General features: G+C 43.8%; 1 protein-coding gene across 5 annotated transcripts in view; it reads right to left on the reverse strand.

Annotated features, from left to right (window-relative positions):
- Positions 1-25,185, reverse strand: part of PBX1 (PBX homeobox 1) — a 318,615-nt gene that overhangs the window by 75,252 nt on the left and 218,178 nt on the right. For 4 of the 5 annotated variants that reach the window (XM_082474400.1, XM_082474402.1, XM_082474398.1 and 1 more), the window contains exons 3-5: positions 19,212-19,456; positions 12,954-13,144; positions 4,716-4,851 (exon numbers count right to left, since the gene is read on the reverse strand). In XM_082474400.1, the coding sequence (XP_082330526.1) occupies positions 4,716-4,851; positions 12,954-13,144; positions 19,212-19,456 (572 nt within the window). Of the gene's footprint in view, positions 1-4,715; positions 4,852-12,953; positions 13,145-19,211; positions 19,457-23,425; positions 23,934-25,185 lie in introns of those variants that run through there. The other variant, XM_082474399.1, reaches the window with a different exon arrangement.

Here is a 25,185-nt window from a genome sequence, read left to right on the forward strand (position 1 = left end):
AAACTGAAGCCTAGCACTGATTATTCCTTTGAATTCCAGGCTTTAAATGTTAACACCAATACACAAAATAAACGTAATTTACTTTCATTTGTTAATTTATTTCCTTCATGTGGCTCACAGCGGCTGTCCTGGCTTGATTCTATGCCTGTTCTCTTTATACCAAGACCTCTGCCAGACACAAGTGGAGACACAGTGAAATTCAAGTTTTACTCCCATAATCCTGCCTTAGGAAGGAGAGCTTTATACCCCATATTTCAGATGTGATTTCAAACTAAAATATTGTGGTTTTATACAATTACAAAACAAACCATGAATTTGGTGAGAGAAGGAGAAGTTGGTAACACATGTACCACAGTTTACATGTAATTTAATTTACCCCAACAATGGCAGATAAAGAAAATTCTTGCAAAACTACACTTATTATTAAAGTGCATTAGCTAAATTTAAAAATCTTATAAGGCTATCCTTCATAGACCTATATAGCTCACACTGAAGCAGAAATGCCAAGCCTCTGTTATAAAAATCAAAATATAGCATTGCAATATTAGTAAACAAGAGAGAAAAAAACTCAAGAGAAAATGCTTTATTTATTGTAAATGCTGGTGCCTACAGAAAGAGAGTTAAACTGGAAGAGGAAGGGCATTTCTGGGTCCATTTAGGGACCACTGCCTATCTAATTTCACTCCCAAACTCATGCTTTTCTTTTTTTAGAAGGTTAGTAGCTTTATTTATTTATTTATTTATTATTTTTGGCTGTGTTGGGTCTTCGTCTCTGTGCGAGGGCTTTCTCTAGTTGTGGCAAGCGGGGGCCACTCTTCATCGCGGTGCGCGGGCCTCTCACTATCGCGGCCTCTCTTGTTGCGGAGCACAGGCGCCAGACGCGCAGGTTCAGCAGCTGTGGCTCACGGGCCCAGCCGCCCGCGGCATGTGGGATCCTCCCAGACCAGGGCTCATGCTTTTCTTGATGTAACTTTCACTATTCATAGGAATCAGTCATCATTGTGGTTGGTTTTTGACTTCTAAGTGGAACAGAGAGAGAGGAAAGGAGGCAGGGAGATTTTTTCTGAGGTAGCTGGATGAGCTGGAAGAAAGGGGGAAAGATGAAGGAAGTTTGGAATGACTTTTGAGGAGGAAAGAAAATGCCTGTGGTCTAATTAAATTGGCTACGTGAGAGAAGGTGAGAAGGAAGAGGGTGGAGAAGGGACCGGTCCTGGGATGATTCCTTTCTACAGGAGGAGAATAGATGCTCATGCAGGGAAGATGCTGGGTCAGTTCAGGCATTTCCTGCGTCGTCCACTAGGGGGATGTCATATGCCCTGAACAATGTATAGAATCGGTATTTTCATTAATTAACTCACTGTTCAACAATCATTGACAAGGTCTACTATGTGCTAGGCACTAGGGATACAGTGATGACTGACTTACTCCGAGACAGATAACGCAGAAGGAATCACTGATTCTCTGGGGAAAGTTTGATTCACATTTTGAACGTGTTAAGTTTGAAGAGCCCGTGGGCAGAGCCATGGTGAAGTCCAGTGGGAAGTAAGATATATGAGTTTGGCGTTCCAGGAGAGAAGTCTCATGGGGATATTCAAAGAGCCATATATTTGCAGCTGTGAGCACGGAGGGGACCACTCCGATTAACTGTGTAGAACAGTGCTTTTCAAAGTCAAGTGTGCATGGAGGGCTTATGAAGACAGATCCCTAGCCTCCTCCCCTTTCCACCAGAGATTCTGATTCAGGACTGGGGTGAGACCCAAGAAATTTTTTTTAAGTTGAAGTATAGTTGATTTACAACAGCGTGTTAGGTTTAGGTGTACAGCACAGTTATTCAGTTATATATATATATATATATACATACATAAATATATACGTATATTCTTTTTCAGATTTTTTTTCTCTTATAGGTTATTACAAAATATTGAGTATAGTTCCCTGTGCTATACAGTAAGACCCAAGAGGTTACATTTCTAACAAGCTCCCAGCTGATGCTGCCTTCTGTAGATCATACTCCAAGCAGCACTAGAATAGAGGAAGGGCTGTTCTGGGATCAAAGGAGAGGATGGTCAATAGATGGGTTTCTGTGTATGAGCATATTTTTGTTTGGGAATCACAGGAGGACTCACTAGTAGGTGGATTTTAAAAGAATATGTGTCTTAAAAAGTAATTAAGGACCATGGGCTAGGACATGATGAGATGGGGGCTAATGAAAGAACAATACTTTTAGGATAGGTAGAGATGGCAGATCCTCTAAGAAGACTGACCAGGAGTGGCCCAAGAGGAAGGAGGAAACTCCAGAGAGAACAATGTTAAGGAAGCCAAAGTAGGAGAATTTCAAGATGGAGGGGTGATTATTAACAACAACAACAACAAAAAACCCAAAACAGGGCTTCCCTGGTGGCGCAGCGGTTAAGAATCCGCTTGCCAATGCAGGGGACAAGGGTTCGAACCCTCGTCCAGGACGATCCCACATGCTGCGGAGCAACTAAGCCCATGCGCCACAACTACTGAGCCTACGCTCTAGAGCCCGCGAGCCACAACTACTGAAGCCCATGTGCCTAGAGTCCGTGCTCCGTAACAAGAGAAATCACCGCAATGAGAAGCCCGCGCACTGTAACAAGGAGTAGCCCCCGCTCGCCGCAACTAGAGAAAGCCCGTGCCCAGCAACAAAGACCCAACTCAGCCAAAAATAAATAAATAAATTTAGTTTTAAAAAAACCCAAAGCAACAAACAAACAAACAAAAAACAAGAAAGATACAGTCAAAGGCATCTCCTAGATTTGAGAACTAGAGATAGAGGGAGATTTAATATATCATGTGGTCCAGCCAACCATGACTGGAGATGGGGCAACTAAGACCCAAATAGAAAGAGTGAGTTCCTAAAATCCCATGGTTGACTCAGCATAAACATGCTCCTAGCAAATGGTCGCTCTATGATATCATATTGTCTCCCACTGGAACTTGTTTGGCAATGGTAGAACAGTCTGGTTATTGTTGGGAGGAAGTGATGTGATGGGGATGGAAGAATGGTATCGCCTTGGGATGGACGGGGGAAAGAGAAAGGTGATACAATATACGTAAATGATCATTTTAATGGACAAACTATTTGCACCCTGGATTTCCATAATGAAGGATGTGAAGGTTGCTGGAATAGGCCAAGATTCCATTTTTTATTCAGATACAATACAGGCTAGATCCTGAAGAGTTCATTCTATTTTCAATAGGGATTTGGAATTCCAAATCCCAGAATTTGAATTCAAACAATATAGTGATTTTCAACTTTAGCAGCAGAAGATTCCATGACTGAAATTCACTGTTTGTAGGTTAGTGATATGGTTTATACCTGGAACCATTCCACAAACATGCAGCAAGTACCATAAAACATCAGTTCTCTTTTCTTGTGGACAATGGGTCTAGATTTGGACAAGAATGGTTAGAAACCTAGACAAAAATCAGGCCACCTGAATTAGACCACTGATGTTCTGCTTTCCCAGGGTTGCCAAGACAGGAAATGACCTTCTGCTGGGTCCAAGTACCTGAGGAAGGTCCAGGTTAAAAAGGAGACAATTCTTTCTGCCTTGTCTGAAAGGAGGTTTCCAAGGCTGCTGCAAAATCACACACAGAGTGCTGGGGAGAGCCTGGCAATCTCTTCATTGCAGATCCCCTGTGTGGAGTTCTTTATTTTGACTAGACCTAATTCTGCTTAGCTAAACACAGGTTGATGGGATCAGCACCCGGCAGGGAGTAGCAGAAGCCAGGATTCAGTTCAAGGAAGTACAGATGCTCAGTTTATACAAAACAGCGTCTACTTCATTTACAAAATGTTAAGTGAAGTTTTTCACTAAAGTAGGCCTCTTCTCCCCAACTTCCCCCTCACCCTTGCCCTTTTTGGAAACACTAGTACATTTGATTCTCTTGCATGTGACATAATTCTTAGGAAAGCTTTCTCTGAGAGGTTTCTTGACTATCCCTACTGGTCTCAACTAGAGACTGGTGGTGGTATTTGAGGTTCAGACCGAGTAAGAAGTTTGGATGGATCCTTTGTGTAGACAAAATGTAGATACATATAAAACTTGCTGACTTTTCTACTTCATATTAATGCTGAACACTCCAGGTCCATAAAAATTTTATGTCATGTGTCTTTCCACGTCAATAGGCACCTGTTACGGTTACTGCTCTTTGGGGGAAGGGGGCACTCAGTGACATTTTGTGCAATCATTCCAATGCAAGCATAGTGACATGTTAAAATTCCTACACTCCATCAGTTACAGAGTGAGGACATCAAGAGAGGACATTTGAGTCCCTTTCATTTAAAAGTTCCATTCACTGACTCTTAAAGTTCCTGGGTTGGGCAAAAAAATGGGCCAAGGAATTGAGTATGCTTGAGAAAATAACATGAGAAATTCAGATGGCTTTCCAAGTACATGTAGAATTCTTCACCCATTTGAAGCAACGGAGAGCTCAGAGGGAAGAACCCTATCCCTGTTTTTACACTGTACTTAGTCTTCTCCTACTTCTGCTGGTTCCTCTGAAGTCTTTCCAGGTACTGCCTTGGAAACTTTCTTATGCACATCATGTGCTGACCTTGCCATTTTAAGGCTTAAGTTGATGGAACTTACAAGGCATGAAAGTTCAAGAAAGCAAGACCTCCAAGACTCTGCCCTGTGACTCCACCATGGCCAGGCTATGGGCTGAGCCCTTTGAGGGCTTCTTACCTGGGACACTGTGATGCCACACTTCTTGGCTAACTCCTCTTTGGCTTCCTCACTGGGGTAGGGGTTGCTGAGATGGGAATAGAAATATTCATTCAGGATTTCCGTTGCTTGCTTGTTGAAATTCCGTCTCTTCCGCCTTCATAAAGAGAAAGGAAACAACAACGACAACGGAAAAAGAAAAAGTTCACACCAAATATACATAAAAAGGGAGAGGAGAGGATCTACATCTGGGAGAAGGCCCTTTTTTGAGTGAAAAGTGAACAAGAGGAGATTTGAGCAAAGGGGCTGGATGCTGAAAGCAGTGCTGAAAGCGTTCGTTAAATACTTCATTGTGTACTGTTAGGACGCTGAGCAAAAGAACAATCACATGTATTATACAAATATTTATACAGAGTGGTGAGGGGCATGAAGTTGCAAAATCCCACCATCTTTTTTTTAAAAAATATTTATTTATTTATTTTTGGCTGCGTTGGGTCTTCGTCTCCGTGCGAGGGCTTTCTCTAGTTGTGGCAAGTGGGGACCACTCTTCATCGCAGTGCGCGGGCCTCTCACTCTCGCGGCCTCTCTTGTTGCAGAGCACAGGCTCCAGACGCGCAGGCTCAGTAATTGTGGCACACGGGCTTAGTTGCTCCGCGGCATGTGGGATCTTCCCAGACCAGGGCTCGAACCCGTGTCTCCTGCATTGGCAGACGGATTCTCAACCACTGCGCCACCAGGGAAGCCCAAATCCCATCATCCTGGTTTTGAACCCCGGACCAACTGAATACCAGCTGGGTGATTTCGGATGCCTCTCCAAACTTCAGCTTCTTCAAATGACAGTCCAAAGAGTCAATCTGACCTCACGGGGTGACAGGGAGAAATGAGGTCATACATAGAGAGGACTCAGCACAGTGCCTGGTACACGACAAATACTAGGACTTAGTGGGGATTCTTCCTCCCGGGTTCCAGGCCTTGGGCCATACCCCTCAGAGCCATCAATTCAAATTATTCATTTTTCACAACTAGTGAGGTAGCTATGGTTATTCCCATTTACCAATGAAGAACTGAGTTCAAAGGTCGCTCAACTAGTAGGTTATAGGCCCAAAGTATCAATTCAGGTCTGCCTGACTACGAAACCCAGCCTCTTTCTTGTATACAGATTGCCTCCTGGCAATTACACAGAGACTCTGTAGCCATAAGTTAAAAATACATCGTCTGGACTTCCCTGGTGGCACAGTGGTTAAGACTCCATGTTCCCAATGCAGGGGGCCCGTGTTTGATCCCTGGTCAGGGAACTAGATCCCACATGCATGCTGTAACTAAGGAGCCCATGTGCCGCAACAAAGGAGCCCGTGAGCCACAACTAAGGAGCCCACCTGCTACAACTAAGGAGACTGCCTGCCGCAACTAAGACCCATAGCAACCAAATTAATAAATAAATATATTTTTTTTAAAAGTTATTTTCTCTCTGTTCTATCCCCATATAAGTGCATGCAACATTTTTAAAAGGCATGGGGAAGGGGGGCGAGAATGGATGGAAATGAACCCCCTGACTACTTGACCTCCCTTGAAAGGAGAGAAGCAGCACTTTCTAAGCAGGAACAGCTGCTAAATGGTAAAACATAAACCCAGAGAAATCTTTTTAATATATAGGTTGCTAAAATGAAGAAAACCACTTTTTGAATAAAAGCATTTTTCTTCTTAAAAAAAAAGTGCTAATTGAACTAATTTAAAGTGAGAATCAGTTTGTTGCCTCCTCCCAGCTAAGGCCTGAGGATAGCTGGGGTTTGCTTAGGGATGCCTGGCTCCTTGCAGATGCTGGCTGGCCCTCCTTGAGGGGCTGGGGTCTCTACTTTTAAATTAGCTCCATTAGCACTTCTGCCTTTCTAGCTTTTATCAAAAGCTTTTCCTTATGGGGAAAAAAAAATTTCCAGAACATCCCTTGTTATGCCAGGATATTGAATTTTCTGACTTAAGCCAACAGAAAGCACCGATCGCCTTGCTAGACAGGAAATTCAGCTAATATTGTATTTTCCGGGTCCCACTTGGATTAATTAACATAATAAAGTGCCTGATTTTACCGGATGAACACCATCTGTCCATAGGTATTAACCACATCTGTCCAGATTATGCCAAGCCCAAGTCACCCTCCCAAATCATGCTGAGTTTCTGGGTCACCCAGCATCAGAAATTGGGCAGCTTGGATTAAAAAGCCCCACTAAAAAGGAGGCGTGTATTAAAAGCTCTTGCATGATGGGAATTTGAGGAAGGTAGCCAAGTGGCTAACCTGGTCTCCAGGCTAGTCTTTGGATAACCTCTGGCTTCCTCTTGGCCTAAAGAAAACAGTTGTTTTAGGCCTGGGGAAGTGGCCCCTGAAGGCTCCCCTAATTGGGAGTTGTTTGCATTAGCATTACAGTGTATTTCTTGGGACTCTTCCAACTGAGCTCATAGGAAGCCTCTCTGGAATGAGCTGGGGTGCAGGGATGGTGCAGACAGCTGTTCACGGCTCTCTCCTCCCGGTGACGTGCAATCTTCCTTTAGGTGGTCTCATCTACTCAGATGGATGCACTTATCACCTTGTGCAGTGGCTGTCTCAATCTAGGGCCTTTGAAGCCCCAGAATTAGGATTTTGCAGAATCTCAAGAAACCCAGTAAAAATACTATAATTCTGACGATAAGTTTATTTGAACTAAGACACCTGGTTTCTTTGCTTTGGCTGGAAGTGTTTTCAGCTCGGTGAGTTAACGTTTGTTATTTCAAGCCAACCAAAAGCTTTGATCATCAGTTATCCAGGTAAACTTAAGAAATGTGGAAGTTGATTAAATTTTAGGGATGGAACCTTTCAAATCACAGTGACTCAAGAGTGAGGAGTGTAGGCACCGTGTACATATGTTGCTAACCACCCAATGTGTTATCTCTGACCAAATGCCTCTCCTAAGAGCCAACGCCCCATTTACTACTGCATACCCCAGACACTTCCAACAAACTCTGTGCTTCTAAGGCTAGTATCACATTTCACCCAAACCAGCTCCATTTTTTTTTCCATATTATATAATGACATCACCATAGATACAGAGCTCATTGTATTTGCTAATTTGTTTGTCCATTCATTTGTTCATTTATTCCTTCAAATATTGAAGGCATTTGAAGGCAAGGCATGCGCCAGAATCTGGGAGTGATTCTCAATTCCTCTTGCTCTCTTACTGGATAAACACTATCTGTCCATAGGTATTAACCACATCTGTCCAGATTATGCCAAGCCTAAGTCACTTTCCCAAATCATGCTGAGTTTCTGTGTCACCCAGCATCAGAAATTGGGCAGATTGGATTAAAAAGCCCCACTAAAAAGGAGGCGTGTATTAAAAGCTCTTGCATAATGGGAATTTGAGGAAGGTAGGCCCCAGAGCAAGTCTTAACCAGTTCTATTTTTCAAATCTATCCCTTTTGTTCCATCCTTAGTGTCATTGCTATTTTTGAACTGGGTTTAGAGGAGCCACAGTCTGTCATAGAATGGGCTTAGTAGTGTTGTCCAACAGCACTTTCTGCAATGAGGAAAATAAATGTTCTCTGTTCTCCAATATAGTAGCCATTAGCTGCATGTGGCTATCCAGTGGCTGCAATATGGCTCATATAACTGGAGTGCTAAATTTTTTAATTTTATTTACTTTTATTTTAATTAATTTAAATTTAAAATCAAGAAGCCACAGACTAGACAGTGCAACTCCATACTGATGCTTTCCCTAAATCATGGCCAAGCAACCCTCCTGGAAGGAGAGCAGGGATTTACAGCCCTGGTGCACACCATCAAAAGCACGAAATGGCTTCAAAACCTCCTGCTGTAGTCTATTCCATCACATACCAATGTTTATCTTAAAATAAGAATATTTTCCTCCAAATATTTGAGTAAAATGGGGAAGGTTTTTTCATACTTATTTTGCATTTCCCCAGTTTGAGAAGCACACACCTCAACAGTGGTCTCCTACCGTTTCTTTGAATTCAGCTCATCTTCAAGAAAATCACTACAGGAATTCCTCCAAACCATGGATCTGATCATGAAAATAATAATAATAATAATAATAATAATAAATAATATATAATATACTGAACCTTACTATATTATAGCTGAATTATGGTGTGAATACTATGTTCCAGACACTATACTTTTTTAATATATTATCTTATTTATTCCTGTATAGAATTATCCCCATTTTAGAAACACAAAAACTGAGTCTTAGGGAGGATAAGCCACTTACCCCAGGTCACAAAGGTAGTCAGGGTTGTAGCAAGAATCTGAATCCAAGAAGTGCAACTTGAGAACTTGCGCTATAAATTACTATATTCCCTCCTTAAACAGCTCAGAGAGTTTCTGCTGCTTCATAGGACCAATTTGAAATCTTTGCTGGTACAGTTAAGGTCTTTCAGTGGATCTAGCCCCTCCCTAGTGTCTCATTTCCCTCCAGTCCTACACATGCTCTACATAATTTCATCCAGCTACATCACATGCTTCTCCATTCCCCAAAGGCACTCACGGCGTTCATGTTCCCGTGCCTTTTCATACCACCCTGTGTATTTCTCTCCCGCAGCATTTGCCACAAGTTTACACGTGTCTTCCCAACTAAACAGCAAATCCTCAAGGGGAGGAGCCATGTTTCACACGTATTTGAAACCCTGCTGCCCGACACATAGTATGCATTCCAGTAAGTAATGCCTGTTGAAGCTGAATTATGTTGTTTACTTTGCTTCTGTGATTCCTTCTATTTGTTAAACATCATACTCCTCTGAGATTCAGCAGTGTCTGCCTCTTCCTGATTTTCGATTCTCTCTCCCCTTTGGGTAAACTTGGCAGATGTACTTCCTGTGATCATGCGCAGTTTTATGCTGTTATAAGAGCACCTGTCCCAGGAGGTTATGAGCTCTTGAAGGTGGGACCCACATCTACATGTAGTTTTTCATCTTTGTTATTCCAGTGGCTAATATAGCATTTGACAGAGAGTAAAAACTCAGAGAAGTAAATAAATCTAAATACAGTGCCAGTTTGGCCAGACCTTATTGCATGTCCTTTCCTCTTTCTTACCGTCCTCTATGCTAATCATTTTAGGTAACTCCATCTACCAGGGTGAAGTGCAGAGGTGTACTTCCAACCATGTGTTTAGGTTCTTATTGTTTTCTCTAGCAAGATGTTATTTTAAAAAAACAAGATAAAATTACTGTATTGCTAGAAAACCATTAAAAGGGTTTACAAGTTCTCTCTCTCAAAGACTTATTGTAGGCCTGACAATAAGCTTACCAAGTTTTACAGCACAATGCTTGATATAAAGCTGAAATAATAAATGTTGAGTGAATGAATGAATGAGTGGAATTTTTAAGTTAAACTTTTCTGGCACTATAAGGAAGACAAAAAGGATATGACTTGAGTGGACAAAACCTGGCCCAAATGCTCAGCTGGGGAGTGTGGAAGGCAGAATCCCAAGAAGATATGTAAGATATCACCTTGGGGTACATCCCTTTCCCTTGAGTGTATGTGTTTCGGGGCACTGTGAAAATAACAGGATATCATTCCTGTGATTAGGTTACCAATCAGTTGACTTTGCGTTAATGAAATGGGAGATTAGGTTAAAGCCTTAAAATGGTGACATTCTCCAGGAAGAACGCAAGCAGCCGACTTGTAAGCTGCCTATGGAGAGGGCAGCTTCTAGGATCTGGGGACCTCAGTTCTACAATCACAAGGAACTGAATTATGCCCCTACTGGAATGAGCTTCAGATAAGAGCATGGCCTCAGCTGACCCCTGGATTGCAGCTTTGTGAGACAAGAGCAGAGAACGCAGGTTAGCCTGCCCAGGCTCCTGAACAACAGAAACTGTGAGATAATAACTTGTGTTATTCTAAGCTGCTAAATTTGTGGTAATCTGTTCTTCAGCAACAGAAAATACAAGGAATGTTACACAACAAAGCAGTAACATTCAATTCTGCATACCCATTACATTATGAAGACTAATCCTGTTACTAAATCAAGTCCTCCTTGTATTTTGTCTTCCATGAAATCTTTTCCGATGAAGCCCTGCCCATCAGATGCTTGGTTGAGAGAAGCACATGAACATCAGCAGTGAATGTGTCTTTCTTAGTAAAGTGTGTTTAGCTAGCTTTCCCAATTATACATAGCACTAGAAGCAATGATATTAGCTACCGCAATCAGGAAGTCCAGGCAAACGTTTATTTTTGAGCTGGAAAAACCATTTGCTTAGCCTTGGGTTGGCACTTGGGGTCATATTTTTTCAGCGATACTAAATATACATACCTCTAAGTAAATGCTAATAACAAAGACAAAAGGTTAGTTGTTTTAGTTTTGAACCTTGGCTCAGAGGCAATGATTCAAAGGTTGCAGCCAAAGCAGGAAAGAGACCCTCTCTTACAGTGATTGTCCTTCTGGTGCCAACTGGAACAATCTAGGCAAAGGCTGGTGGAAGTGAAAGGAACTGTGTACAAAGCTCGCCTAGTTTCGTGTCTTTTAGAGTCTGACCTTCTGCTGGCCACAGCAGAGTTACTGAGAGAAGAAATCCTATGAGAAAATGATTCTGCTCCTCCCTTCTCTCTGATTTCTTTCTTGAAAAGAACCCAGTCTGGGCCCAACTTTTCTTTTTTTTTTTTTCAGTATCTGCCAACATCAATGCCAACTCCAGCATTTTAACGAGGGGAGTTACCATGGGGATGTAAACAACACATGCAGAGTGGCAGCGGCCACAGCACAGGGGAAAGACCCAGACACAGGCCACCAGTCACTTGCACTTTGTACCGTGCGGAACGGCCTGCTTTAAAGAAGCCAGGCTGGCAGCAGGCCACGGGGTGAGGGAGATGCACGGGGCGGGGTCCTGCTTCAGAGGGCCTGCGCCTTCCCCCACTCATCACCATGCTCTGCTGGGAACAGCTCTCTTCATTTGTACTTTCTCTTGACTTACTCTATGGAATTCTATTAGCCCAGAGATACAGTTTGCTAGCTGGCATTCTTATTTCATATTCCACGTGACCCAAAACACAATGAATAAAAGGGAGTTTAGGAGGTGCCAGGGAGTTTTGAAGAGGTCTGTGAACTGTAAAGACCACACTTGTGAAGAGAGAGAAAAGTATAGGTAAGAGAGCTGAATAATACATGATTTCCGGGGTGAAAAAGCTTAAAAAGCAGAGCATTTGGGTGTCTGAATGAAAAGGAACAAAACTACAGATTATTAAATGGTATATGACCCTGACATACCTAATGTTTTAATAATAAAAATCATATGTTGGGATTATATTCAGGAACGGAAACAATGAATGATGAAATCTGCATTTATAGAAGATGGCTAATTTAAGATGAACTGTAGATCACAAAGGATATCCACACTCTGAAAACTTATTTATTAGATCAATTATCAACACACTCCCCTAGAGTAGATGAAAGATATGATATCACCATTTTACAGGCTGGATATCAGAAGCCAAAGAAATCAAAGGGATTTGTACAAATCCACTGGTCTAGAGGGTAGGAGGACCAAGAACTGATTATTTGTTCTATAGTCTCAGTTTTTGTCGTAAAGGACCTTTCTATCCGTGATTTCAGCTGAATTCTTTGACCTCACAAATTAGGTCACAAGTTAATGTCAGATAGAAAACATCAAATCTTGATTGAAAATCTGGCCCATATCAGACCAGTCCCTTGCCCCTCTATGCCCAAGGGACCACGTCTTCTTCATCTTTTCATCTTTGTGCCCCTAAAACTCAGCCCAGAGTAGGACACATGGTAATCTAGTTATAAATATTTGTTGAATCAAACTGGGTGCCCTCTCTGCCTACATGTACTGTGGCAAAGATTCCCAGCTCTCAATCGGAACTTTCGTGGAGAAAATATGTCATTGCAGTATCTAGTAAGACCTGTATGGGCCCATAGTTACAACCTATTCCTGTGAAAGAGACCCCTAGTGGTATGAAAACAGAAAGTCCTGCTTTTTCTGTCCCTGTAGCTAAGTCATCCTTGCTTCTCATGAAGAGTGAGTAGCAGGGGCCATAAAAAATATCCCCTCCCATGACACATTTTCCTGGAGCCGTATAAAACCAATGGTAATCCACCCTTTCAGCACTCCTTTCCCTGACCTAAGAACCTTTCTCAGGCTACCACTTGGCTCAGCCTTGAACATGATGACAACGGAGTCTTTGGAGAGGGCCAGCCGTGGATTCCAACCCTGGATCAGTGGTTCTCCCCAAGGACAGACCCCCTCCTGGGGACTCACCGCGCATCCAGAAACCGGGAACGCAGGATCATGACGGCCTCACACGTGCTCTGCTTGAGCTGCATCTGGATGGAGCTGAACTTGCGGTGGATGATACTGACCATCCGCTCGATCTCCTTCGGGGAGATGGGCCTGGTCCGGCTTTGCTCTCGCAGGAGATTCATCACGTGGGTGGTGAACTCATTACACGCCTGGAATGGCAGGATGACAGACATGGGGTGTGGTGAGAGTTCAAGCCTCAGCACACTTGACGTGAGGCTGTGTAGGTCTTTCTAGAGACGTGTGCAGGTAAGGAAAGTGGGCTAATTTGTGGCATTTTGTCAAATCAGAAAAAATAAATGATGCCTGGAGATCCCTTTCAGCCCATTTGATTATAATTTTTGGCCATGATGTGGATTTTTTTAAAGGGAAAAGAAAATTCTTAATTATTTTTCAAAATCAATTATTTTTCCTGATTTTACTACTATGAAAGATGAGAACATGAATACTAGTATAAAACACACTTCACAACCCTTCACCCCAATGTTAACAGTCAAAGAGAGTTTGGGGTCAAATATAGCATGAACTTTCTGCCTTGCCCTTATCTCTGATATGTTAAAGCTTCCAAATATTCAATTTAGCATAAACAGCCCGAAGAGTGGAATCATGGAGTTAAAAGCTCTGATAACTCTTCTGGGAGATTTCTCATCAATCTGTTTCTACTTCTAGTTTTATCGTAAGAACTCCCTCCTATGCTGGTCTTCTGAAGATCTGCTATGTCTATAACACAAAGGGAATAGGTTAAAAAAAAATAAACAAACAGCATCAAAATATGGATTAGAGGATTCAGGAGTTATCCCTGCAGAAAGGAAAACTCTCAGGTTAGAGACCAACATACTCTCAGCTCTGGAAGTGAAACTGGAGATCATTTTTCCCACCTCCTTATTTTACAGTTGGGAAAACTGTGGCTCTAAGAGATGAAGGCCCACAGCAAAAAACAGCAGCTGAGGCAGGACCTGAACGCTTCCTCATCCAGGCCAGGGTGTCTGTTCTTTCCCAGACCCTGAACCTGCTTCTCAGAACACCACTGCCCTTTCTCTTAGTTACTATTACTTATCATCTCTGTAGTCTGGTTTTATTAGTGAACATTCAATAAAATATCTACTCACAGGTTAACTCACAGTAATGTTGTAAACCTGTATAAGATTGTAACAAAAAAAGGCAACTTGATGCTGTAAGAGTTGAAGAACTAAGGACTCAAAGGGTTCAACTTAATATTAACAGCGGAAACACGCCCATTGATGCTAACACAGCATTGCCCTTGTTTTTTACAGCACCAAGCCCTTCATAGCTGTCAATTATGCAGTAACAATAACATATTTACTGTTCATTTCTCCAAGAAATCCTTCGAGGTTGGCTGGCCAAAGATACAAAGGCAGATGAATCCACTGGGCTGTGTCTACACTGGGGGCTGGGAGGCCTGGGTTTTGACCTGCCTCCGTGAGTATGTGGGCAAATCCTTTCACTACTCAGTACTTCGTTTTTATTTGTCCGAGAGTGGATTTAATCATTCCTAACCCTTCAGCAAGGCTAGCAGCGCCCATGCACTTGTGCAGTGACCTGCAGGTGGAGTAAATCACTCACATGAACGTAGCAGTGGGCTAAGAGCACAGACTGCCTGCGTTCAGATCCTGCGCTGGAACTCACTTCGCTCTGGGGCCTTGGTTAGTTATGTAAGATCCTTGTATCTCGTCTTCCCGATTTGTGAAATGGGGATGACAGTACCTCAAAGGGTGTGGTAAGGACTACATGAGTTACTATCTTTGTGTCTGGCCATATAACTTGTGTCATTATTATCTCTTCCAAGTACAGAGAACTTAGAAACCCAGCATAGGATCACGATTGGGCAAACCTCTCCAGGCTTCAGTCTGCCCCGTGGTAAAACTAAAGGGGGTCACAAACACCTTCTTTCTACTCTGCAGGCATATGCTGAAGACAAAAGCCACAGAAGATCAGGTCCAATAGCATTTTGCTCTTACTAAGAAAACTGCTACCTAAACACAAGATCTTAGTATAAGCTTCATCTCTTCCCAACCTCAACTGCCCCTTCATCCTCAACAAGGGAGGAAGATAAAACCTGGCAGCGAGTTGGCGGCAAGTCTATGAGAAGTCGGGGTGGGGCGTGGCGGGGGGAGGCAGGCACACTGCAGGCATCCTAAGCGGCTTTCTGGAGAAACGCTTCAGCCCCCGCTGGGCTGCAGCCTCCCCCCTTGATGGGGGGCTCACAGGGAGGAGGGGCTGGACGTGAAGGAGGTATTGTCAAGTGCACTTGCTCTCTGCTGGGAAGCCACAGTGCTCGGCTAATAATGATGTGTTTCATTACGGTGAATAAAAATACTCACAATATCTGATGCTTATTTAGGGCATTGGATCCCGGGCCCCTTTCTGCTCTGCCCCAAACAGACAGTGGAGTCTTTTCACCCACTGCTGAGGTGGAGCAAGGCAGCTGCTCCACAGCTGCTCGGGAACACACAACAGACAGTGCAGAGGAGTTCCAAGTCCATTTTAGACAGACAGAACACAGTGTTCCAGATTTTTCCAGGACCTGAACTACCCACGCCTCCTCCTCAGTTCCCCCAAGCTCGGCACCTTCTGCAGCTGTGCTGCTCCCATGAAGTCAGGCGCTCCTGATGGGATGGGAAGAGTGGGGATGACAAGCGTTAATTAAATAGGACCCTCGCCGGCTGAAGGTTTCTGTGACAGAGGAGACTCTGCTGCAGATTGTCCTAAAGGTGGACACCTTCTGGAGCTACCCCTCCAGCTGCCCCCAGAAAGTGGACGCTTTCTGAAAGGAGACGTCCCAAGTTCCAGGGCAAAGGCCCTTCTGGGAGCAGCCTACCCAAGAGAAGCTCTCTTAGAAAGTCCTGCTTGAGTTTAAGCAATTTAATCCTAGACTTGAAGCCTCCTTCCTGCACTTCTCTTCAGCCCACCTTCTTCTCTTACTCCTTCAAACTGGATTTGGCTGCCAATATCAGCAACGAATGTGATTGGGATTTTAAGACTTTCTCGGCTGTGAATGGACCTATCCCACCCCGGTTCGGCCTTAGAGACTGAGCCTTGTCAATGCCCTGGCAGCATTATTCACAAAAACTGAAAAGTGAAGAACTCTGCAAAACTACAGGAGTATCGGTTTTTAGAATAGCACTTGGAACAAAATTCAGGTTTCTGGATATCATGGTTTTATCTATTAGAATATGCCAGCTCTTAAATACCTTAGCTTCCAACATGATCTGCTGAAAAAGTGTTTTATCAGCCCCTTTTAATGAAGAAAACAATTTCCTTCTTTTCTTTTGAATGAAAGTCTCTAGAAGCCTTCTTTATCTAATAACCTCAGGGTGAAACAATGGCTGATTCATGCTGGGTTTTTTGGGGGGGGGAAGTGGGGGAGGGGTGAGTGGGGTTATGGTAGCTACTTACTGGAAAGCTAATTGACCCTCTGGTTATCTACCATCACCAAACTAAAAACAAAACAAACCAAACCAAAACAACAGAATCAACGCTTAAATAGTCAGTTTGGTAACCATCTAGGTACTACTAAAACAGAGACTGACATTTTTACTAAGGTTTCCTATTTTTAAGAAAGCTCCCACAAGGAATGTTTACAGAAAAAAATGAAGAAGATCTATCTCTCAGACATACTAGCTAGAAGGTTAATGGCATAATTTCCTCATAATCTGCTATTTACTATAATTAACAATACAACTAATATTAATAAATTATTAAGCACATAGAGTATGTTAAACAGTATTCAGTTCTTACCTAGAAAATGCCCAAAGAAATAAGGAAATGATTTTTTAGTGTTTTTTAAGAATAACAAATACAGACTACTACTACATTTACCTAATTTGCTCTGTACTGATGGAGTTTTTCCTTAAATTCCCAATTTCTAGCATGATTATTATTTAGAATAGGTAGATATCTATGAGAAGTTTCTGAAGGAGAATATTTTTTTATCACTAGCCTCTCTTAGAGAGCACCAATCTAGTCCATGAAAGTAACAGAGAGGTCAAGCCGGTTACTTCATCGTCTACAGACGTCCACACTTGTTCCATATTAAGTGCGGCTGGGTATTGTTCCAATAAGAGCCCTTGGGCTAAGGATCAAAATCTGGCTTCCAGGGCCAACTCTGTCCCTCCTTTGGATGTGTGACCCAGATACATCACCTAACCTCTTTGACCTCCAGTTCCTCACCTGTATGGAAATGGAGATGATGACGGTACCTGTCTGGAGGACCCAACCTTAAAATTACCTTGAGGAACAAGTGCAGTTAGGTTGACAAAAGTGCTTTAGTCATTTTGGATGAGGATGGAAGAGTGACAAGGGGGGGTTAAATCAAGGAAACAGTCCATTCGTCTATGCTGCTGGCAACCTGAGCTAAGAAGAAAGCCAGTTTTAAACACCATCCAGCCTAACATCCATTCCAGTTACGGGTTTAGGGAGGAAGCCACACTCTTCGTGTACCCCTGGAGTTTGGCAGGAGTTAACCTGGATACTAGGTCTAGATAGGTTGTTATGCCAGAGGCCAAGCTTAGCAGTGAAGGTAAAATAGGGAAAGCACAGAGCAGGAAGAACCCAAGAAGCCAGCTAGGGACCTTGTCAGCAAATGTCCCCATGTGTCTTCCCAAGTTATCCCATTGGTTGGGGCAGACTCTGAACCCTAACATGATGGCCCAGGTGGGGAAGCTGTCATAGATCAGCCAGCTTACCTGAGCTCAGCCTCTCCTGGGAACTGAGGAAATGTCTACATGAGCCTACACCGTGATAAGAATGTTTGTTCTTTCCCAAGAAGGTGGGAGGTGATGATCCACAGGTTCTTACCACAAGATTGCTTTTATTTTCCTCCCCTTGAACCCTCCATACACCTGTCTGATGGCTGAAATTCACCACGCTTGGCTTCCAGCTTCACACCTTTTTTTCCCTCATAAGAGAAGGGACTTTGTAGAAATCCATTTCAAAGGTAGATAGGACTGCAATAATGAAACTTTCTTCACTTTAAATTTTAAAATGCCTATTTCTATTTTAAAATTTAAATTTTCTATTAAGTTTGCATTTGCCTTCTACCTAGACAGTCATAAGTGGACAGTACAGGGTCTTCCACTTTTTGCTTTTTCTCCCCCTTCTTCTGTGACTCTTAAAAAAGAAAAGAAAGCCATAAACCTAACAATTCAATGAAAGTAAGTTAACTTAGAACTTCAGGACCATGTCACATCCAAAGACATGACAACAAATATATCTGTCAGCTAAATAATGGGAGGAAAGCCTGATGTTAAGGGACTCCTAATAAAGTAGTATTGCTCATACAGACCAGAGGAAACAATATTGATATTTAAATTCACATGTGTGTGTGTGTGTGTGAGGGTCCTCTAGTAGAGAGGGGCGCTATTATAATTAGAGTACCGTACAACATTTATATACTGTTCTATGACTTAAAGCCTTTCTTAGCCTTTCCTTCCTATGATTTTTATGCCTCTTTGATATCCTAGACTCCAATCCACAGCTCCTTGCCAAATATCACCAGCTTTCAGGGTATAGCATGTGGACCACTGGATCCCAGAGACCATTTAGTGGAGTGTCAGGACTGTATTTCAACTTTATCTGACTCCAGGGGTCCCCTGAGACCCTCTACTCTTCTTATAGCGGGAGGTGTGTCTCATATTGCATACCATACATAAAAAGCAGAACATGTTTGACTCCCATTCGAACCGAATCTAGGTAGAGTGAGGGGCTTTAGTATCCGTTCCCATAGGATTCCATGAGCACCAGGGTGGTGAGGAATCGTCCTAATGAACGAGCAGACAAGGGCCAGAGGAGCCCACCCACCTCCCCCAGGTCACGTGGTGACTCTGCTCACGACCTATAACACCCTGAGGGCCCCGGGGCTGCAAGCCCATAGGGAAACACTCCAGAGCTCCAGGGACTGAGTTTTCCTTATATTGACTATGGACGTTTCCTGAAATCATCATTTACAACTTCGGTTTTTTTTTAATGGCTTTATCTCTACTTTGCCCGGGTTTTCAACAGTGGACACCAAGGACTTGGTGGGCTCAGGTTCAGCAAGTGGCTCTGGGGTGAGGCCGGAAATGCTGGACCCCAGATGTCAGTCTCCAGGAAAGGCTGTCTGCCTCGGGGTCCACAGCCCTGAGTTTCCTGATGCCTCCGCCCTTTTCCTGAAGGGCGGGGTTGGGGGGGGGTGCCCAGACCCCACAGGGCTGTGGTTACCTGCTCGTATTTCTCCAGCTCCGTGTGGTAGATTTGTCTGATCTGTGAGAGTTTGGCTCTGTAATCAGAATGCTCCACCGAGTTGTCGGAACCGGCGCCTCCAGAAGCTGCCGCCGCCGCAGCCGCCGCGGCCGAGCCGCCACCCTTCTCTGGCCCGGCCACGCCCTCCGCCAGCAGCATGTTGTCCAGTCGCATCAGCTGGGGGTCTGTTGGCTCCTCTTCCTGCGCTCCCCGGATACTCAAAACTGCAGGAAGACCCAAAAGAGTGGGGAGGAGTTAATAGTAACCCAACGAAGCAAATTTTAAAAACAACAACAAAAAACTCCCAATGTATCATTTGGCTAAGTCTCAAATTACTTGCAATATGGCATCTGAGCAACGGGTTGGAAAAAGAGAGGAATTGGAGGAGGAGAAAATGCAAGGAGAGATTTGCTTTGTTCCCCAAATTAATTATATCCCATCATATGAGGTACCTAGCATAGTCAAATTGATGGAGGCAGAAAGTAGACCAGTGGGTACCACGGGCTGTGGGGAGGGTGGGGGGATAAGGAGTTCGTGATTAACCGGTACAGAGTTTCATTTTGGGAAGATGGAAAAGTTCTTGAGATGGGGGGTGGTGATGGCTGCACAACAATGCGAATGTACTTAATGCCACTGAACTGTACACTTAAAAATAGTTATAATGATAAATTTTAGGTTATGTATATTTTACCACAGTGAAAGAAATTTCAAATCTACAAAAAACTTAACTATAGCAATATAATTTTCACTTTCATCCCCAAACTGTCAAATTTTAATTCAAGGAAAAGCACTTCCTTCTTCATTTCTAATTTTAGATTTCTGTGAGGTTGTGGTTTTACACTCATTGACTTTGTAATATTCGATCAGCCTAAATTTTCATCTCCAAAATAATCTAAGCCAGGCAAATCCAGTTAATTTGGAGTGAAGTGTTAAGACCTCTCCCCCGGACTAGGGATTTCTATCTTCTCACATTGAGATCAATCTGTTCTGGGTGATAAGAACTCCATCCTGGTACAAACAAGGGTGAGGTCCTTTTAACAAGCTGTCTCAGGGATTCAGAGAAGCCGGTATTCTGATAGGATAGAGGAGGCTCAGCTCTGTTAGAGGCTGCTTTTTATTAAAACACCATGACCCTTTGCGGGGGATGAGGGGGTGATTTGGACTGAAAGAGATCAAGTGATTTAGTAAATCAGCAGAAGAGCTAGGCAGTCTCTTTTTACTACCTTCATACAACCTGCCATAAAGTAAATCACTCATCTGAGCCCAGTTTAGTCGTCAGCAGCCAAACCTTTGTTGAGAGCGAACACAAAAAGAATTTCCAATTAAAAACAAATTGAGGGGGCTTCCCTAGTGGCGCAGCGGTTGAGAATCTGCCTGCCAATGCAGGGGACACGGGTTCGAGCCCTGGTCTGGGAAGATCCCACATGCCGCGGAGCAACTGGGCCCGTGAGCCACAACTACTGAGCCTGCGCGTCTGGAGCCTGTGCTCCGCAACAAGAGAGGCCGCGATAGTGAGAGGCCCGCGCACCGCGATGAAGAGTGGCCCCCACTTGCCGCAACTAGAGAAAGCCCTCGCACAGAAACGAAGACCCAACACAGCCATAAATAAATAAATAAAATTTTTAAAAAAAGAGTAAAACGTTTAAAAAAAAAAACAAAAACAAATTGAGGGTAGGAAAGGAGGAACATGATTAAAGACAGAGGAGAAGGCGTCCCATGCTCGTTCACATCTTGGGGCTGGAGATGGCAGGGTCTACGCGGCCCGGTGGGTATGTGAGCACTGGCGCAGCCAGAGAGTCCAGAGCTGTTTCCAGTCACGATGCATCTGGTGAGCACCACGGGGACGGTGCCAGGTGCAGTTGTCTCCTGAGCCCTAGCAAGCCAGCCCCACGGGGTTGTGACAGGGAAGGCGGATCTGAGCTCAATCCGAGGGGACATGTAGACATTCAGGGCATTTCGTCACATATAATACCAGCATAACTGCTGGCTGTGTCCACATGCTCCTGGCTTCTAACAGGCATGACAAGAAGCAACCTTGGAAGTTGTTTCAAAGGAAAGCCCGATTCCTGTGCTAAAAGGAAAAGGGCAGCTTTGCTTTCATGAAACAGGAGACAGTCAAGTGGAAGGTCAAGCCACGTGGACCAGGGGTGGCGGTTAGGAGCAGGAGAATTAAAGGCACAGGGTAGAAACACATGCCCCCCACACCCCATGAAGTGAGAAAGGACGGGAGGAGGGAAGGGAGGACCTGGGGAAGGCAGTTAGCTGGGGAGGAAAGAAGCAAGTCCACCCCGACACACAACAAGCCCACACTTCAGGACCCAGGTTCTCCTCTCGCATCTGAATTTTTAATATTCTGCTGCACTAAAATAAAATTGCTACATTGTTAATGGCACAGGTTAGGGGATCCTGGAGGTTTATTTTGTGGACCTTTTTCCAATGAAATCCTTCTTTTGTAATGGGAAACTGTCCCTTTGATCTTAGAATAATAAAGATTTAGTCATGTTATTCAGTTCCTTGAATTTATTTACTCAGATCTACAAAGTTCTCAGAAGAACATATCACCACTAACAAAGGTTTCCTTAAGAAAGGAAATGAATGCAGTAACCATTTCCTGAATACCAGTCCCTAAAGGTGCGGAAAAGAATGTGACCCCCCAAGCAGCTGGGCTTAGAGCCCAGGAACCCCTCCTTCCTCGCCCGTACAGCCCAGTGAATTCTTCCAGGTGAGGGCATTTACGTGGGGTTTATGGATGTTTCCCCAGTGAATTTTATTGAATGAATTTTAATTACTTTACCAACGAAAAGTATCTATGGGCCATCTACAAATGAAAAAAGAAAAAGAAGATCAACTCTGAGCCATTCTGTAATTGTTGCACTTCTGCTTGATCATTAAAAAATTGGTGCTGAGGCAAAACTTGACACTAATATGGCCAGTATATCCCAGAAGAGGCTGCAAACTTCGGCTGACGGGAAACCTCCCCAAGATGCTGAGGCTGGTCACACCTGAGCCAGGCAGTGGTGCCTCCACGTGGCTCCTCCTCATCACTCTATAACAATCCTTCCTGACAGATCCAGCACTGACAGATCTCGTAATGGTTTCTGGTCGCAACAACGGTAGCAAAGCAAAAAATAATCATGTCATCTTAATGGTGAAGACGTGCTTTCCTAGGGCCACCTGAACACTGCCTTACCTGAGGTGATGATGGGCATCGTCAGACAGCACCTGTGCTTAAGACCGACTTGCTCAGCCCAATAGCTTATTCCTCTAGCAAAGTTCAGTTCATTATGAGAGGAGAAAGAGAGGCAAAGAGATAGGCATGCACAGACCAAAGTGCTGGTACTAGTTCCTCCAGGTACTAGGTAGGTGACTAGATGGGCATGTTACTACTAGTATTTCCCATGTGCCCAATATTTACCTCTGAGAATCTTTTCCCTTTCCAGCCTCTCTCAGTTGCACCCACGCCCATGCCCCACTTTTTCGTTTAAACAATCAACGGGAAGCACAAAACGTCCACACAAACTCTGTACACCTACCTAATTAATATTTTTCTTGGTCTTGAAATCTAACTGGTTTTAAATGAAATAAGAAAGGAAATTGCTAAAGCTGGCCAAGGACACTGAAAGGATACAGTGTAAACCCCTACCCACCAAAGAAGTTCCAGGACCATCACAGAGGGTAAAGCCGTAATCTATACTGACTCTTTTTTTTTTCCCCCCTCAGGTACGAAAGATACATTTAGTTGGGGGGAAAAAAAACACACACGCACAGTAAGAGTGTTATCATTTCGCTTAGCTTTTATATAATTTGATGAATCCTGTAAACAAATACTCTTCAAAAAGAAATTTGGATTCCCTAAGATTTAACATAATTGATTTCTAAATGTGGCCAAGAAGAAATTGGTATGCTAGAAATACAATGTACCACAACATCAATGTTGCTTGCATTTATACTCAGAATTCAGGACACAGAAATTGGCCCCAAAGCAGAGATTTGAAGAAAATAAAAGAACAGAAAAACGTGGAAAAACAAAAAACCCAACAGTCTTCTCCAAATTACACCCTTTAAATTATACTCAAATGATTGTGAAAACAGAAATTTCAGAGTATGTGTCAGAATCACCACCATAACTATACACACATACACACGCATACACAATATACACAAAAGAAAACTTTCCCCTTCCACTACTTTACATGGAAGATTCTGGTTCTGAGGGTCTTGGGCTGTGTCTGTGTGCCGGGCAGAGGCCCGGATGGACCAATAAACAACCCTGCGTGTACAGATTTCTTCCCAGAAGGAGCAGGATCCGAAGGTACCACTGTAAACATGGGTGTTGAGATTCACTGGTACGAGAAACTGTTCCGCCAGGGAGTTTAAAAAAAAAAAAAAAAATCCCACCAACATTAAATAAATAAATGAAAAGGCCGCTATGTCTAAGCAGAGTGATGCTACCTATTTACTGCTTGAAGCCGGCGCTCTGGCAAGTAGGAGACAAAATGATTATTTAAAAGCTCCTTTTTTTATCTCTGGGGCACCATGCAGGTCTCACATGAACCTTTCGCCAGGACACCAGAGATGTTAACACTCACCCTCCAAGATCCAATTTCAACCAGCGGAGCTGTTACCTAATCCAGCAACCATCACATATGATCAGGTTTCTGCTCCCCTGATGGGTGTCCTGCGCCCTCCCTAGCCCCCGCCCCTCTATGCTCCCCACCCAACAGCTTTTACTGAAACAGGTTTTAAAGGGAAAAATCCCCTGTTTATGCCAGTACATACAGGGTTTTAATAGTCCGATCTGTACACTTCCACTACCAAAAATGAAATCAACTGCGGTGGATTTGCTCTCCACGGAGGGTCACCCAACAAGATATTTAACCCTTTCGGTAATCATTCTTAAATAGAGTTTCCTTCTCACAAATCTAACCCCTCACGGAAGAGACCGGCCAAGACAGGTAAGTGATGTATATAGAAATTGTCACATGCCCTTTAAAAAGCACCCGATGTCACGGTCTACCTTGCTGCCATCACTGGCCCTGGGGTTCTTCGGTGAACCTCCCAAGATAAGGAGGCTGTCAGAGCACTGTCGGAGCTGCTCTCACAACTGGTCTCCTGCTGTTCTTTATTTATTTTTCTTCACACAAGGAGAAAAACAAACCAAACCCAAAGGCAGATTCGAGATCCTTGGCAGGAGGGCCACGAGCGGGTTGTTTTGTCCTTGTTTGAGCTGTGACATGGATCCGGAGCAGCTCCAAACAATGCCCACTAGAGGGCACTCTTTCTTCACCAAGGATTGGTTGGACTGGGAGGGTTCAGCTGTTTCCTGTCCCAGGTTATTTCAGAGCTGGGGAAAATGCCCCCGGTTGGATTCATACTTCCACGGGTAGGGCAGGCAGCAGGGGAGGAGGGCAGATCTACGGAGAGGGCTGTCTTCAGATTCGGACAGCAGTCCAGGGACCCAAAGCTGGGCTGAGAGATAGAGAGAGATGATAGCCCGCCAACAGACAGGTGGTTTGGGAAAGGGCATGAGGCATTCTCCCCAGGATGGGAGCCCTCACACTTTCTGGCCAACCTCTTTGCTTGATTTGAAGGCACAAGACTTAACCTCCATGCAATTGTTCCACTGTCCACGAGCTGTTCTTCAACGCACATGACCAGGAAAGCTGGGGGAGGGAAGCTCTGCCAGCCTCACCCCCAGCCCTGCTCTGCCATCTCCCAGGGGGTCAGAACTTTGGACAGAAGTACTGGGACAGAAATCCGTTGTCCCTGCATTTTTTTAGAAAGAGAGCAAAGTGCCTGCCTCCTGAAAATATCACAGTTAACACCTTTTATTTGTTCAGAAAGTACTTGTGCGCAATGAATTGCATCACCTTATAAAACATGAAGTAATATTCCAAACTTAGATAGTAGATAACTGCAGATTACAAAGGCAAAGTAATTTCCCCCAAATCAA

Source organism: Balaenoptera physalus, assembly GCF_965194825.1.
Source record: "Balaenoptera physalus genome assembly, chromosome: 1".
In the NCBI taxonomy this organism is placed as follows: Eukaryota; Metazoa; Chordata; class Mammalia; order Artiodactyla; family Balaenopteridae; genus Balaenoptera; species Balaenoptera physalus.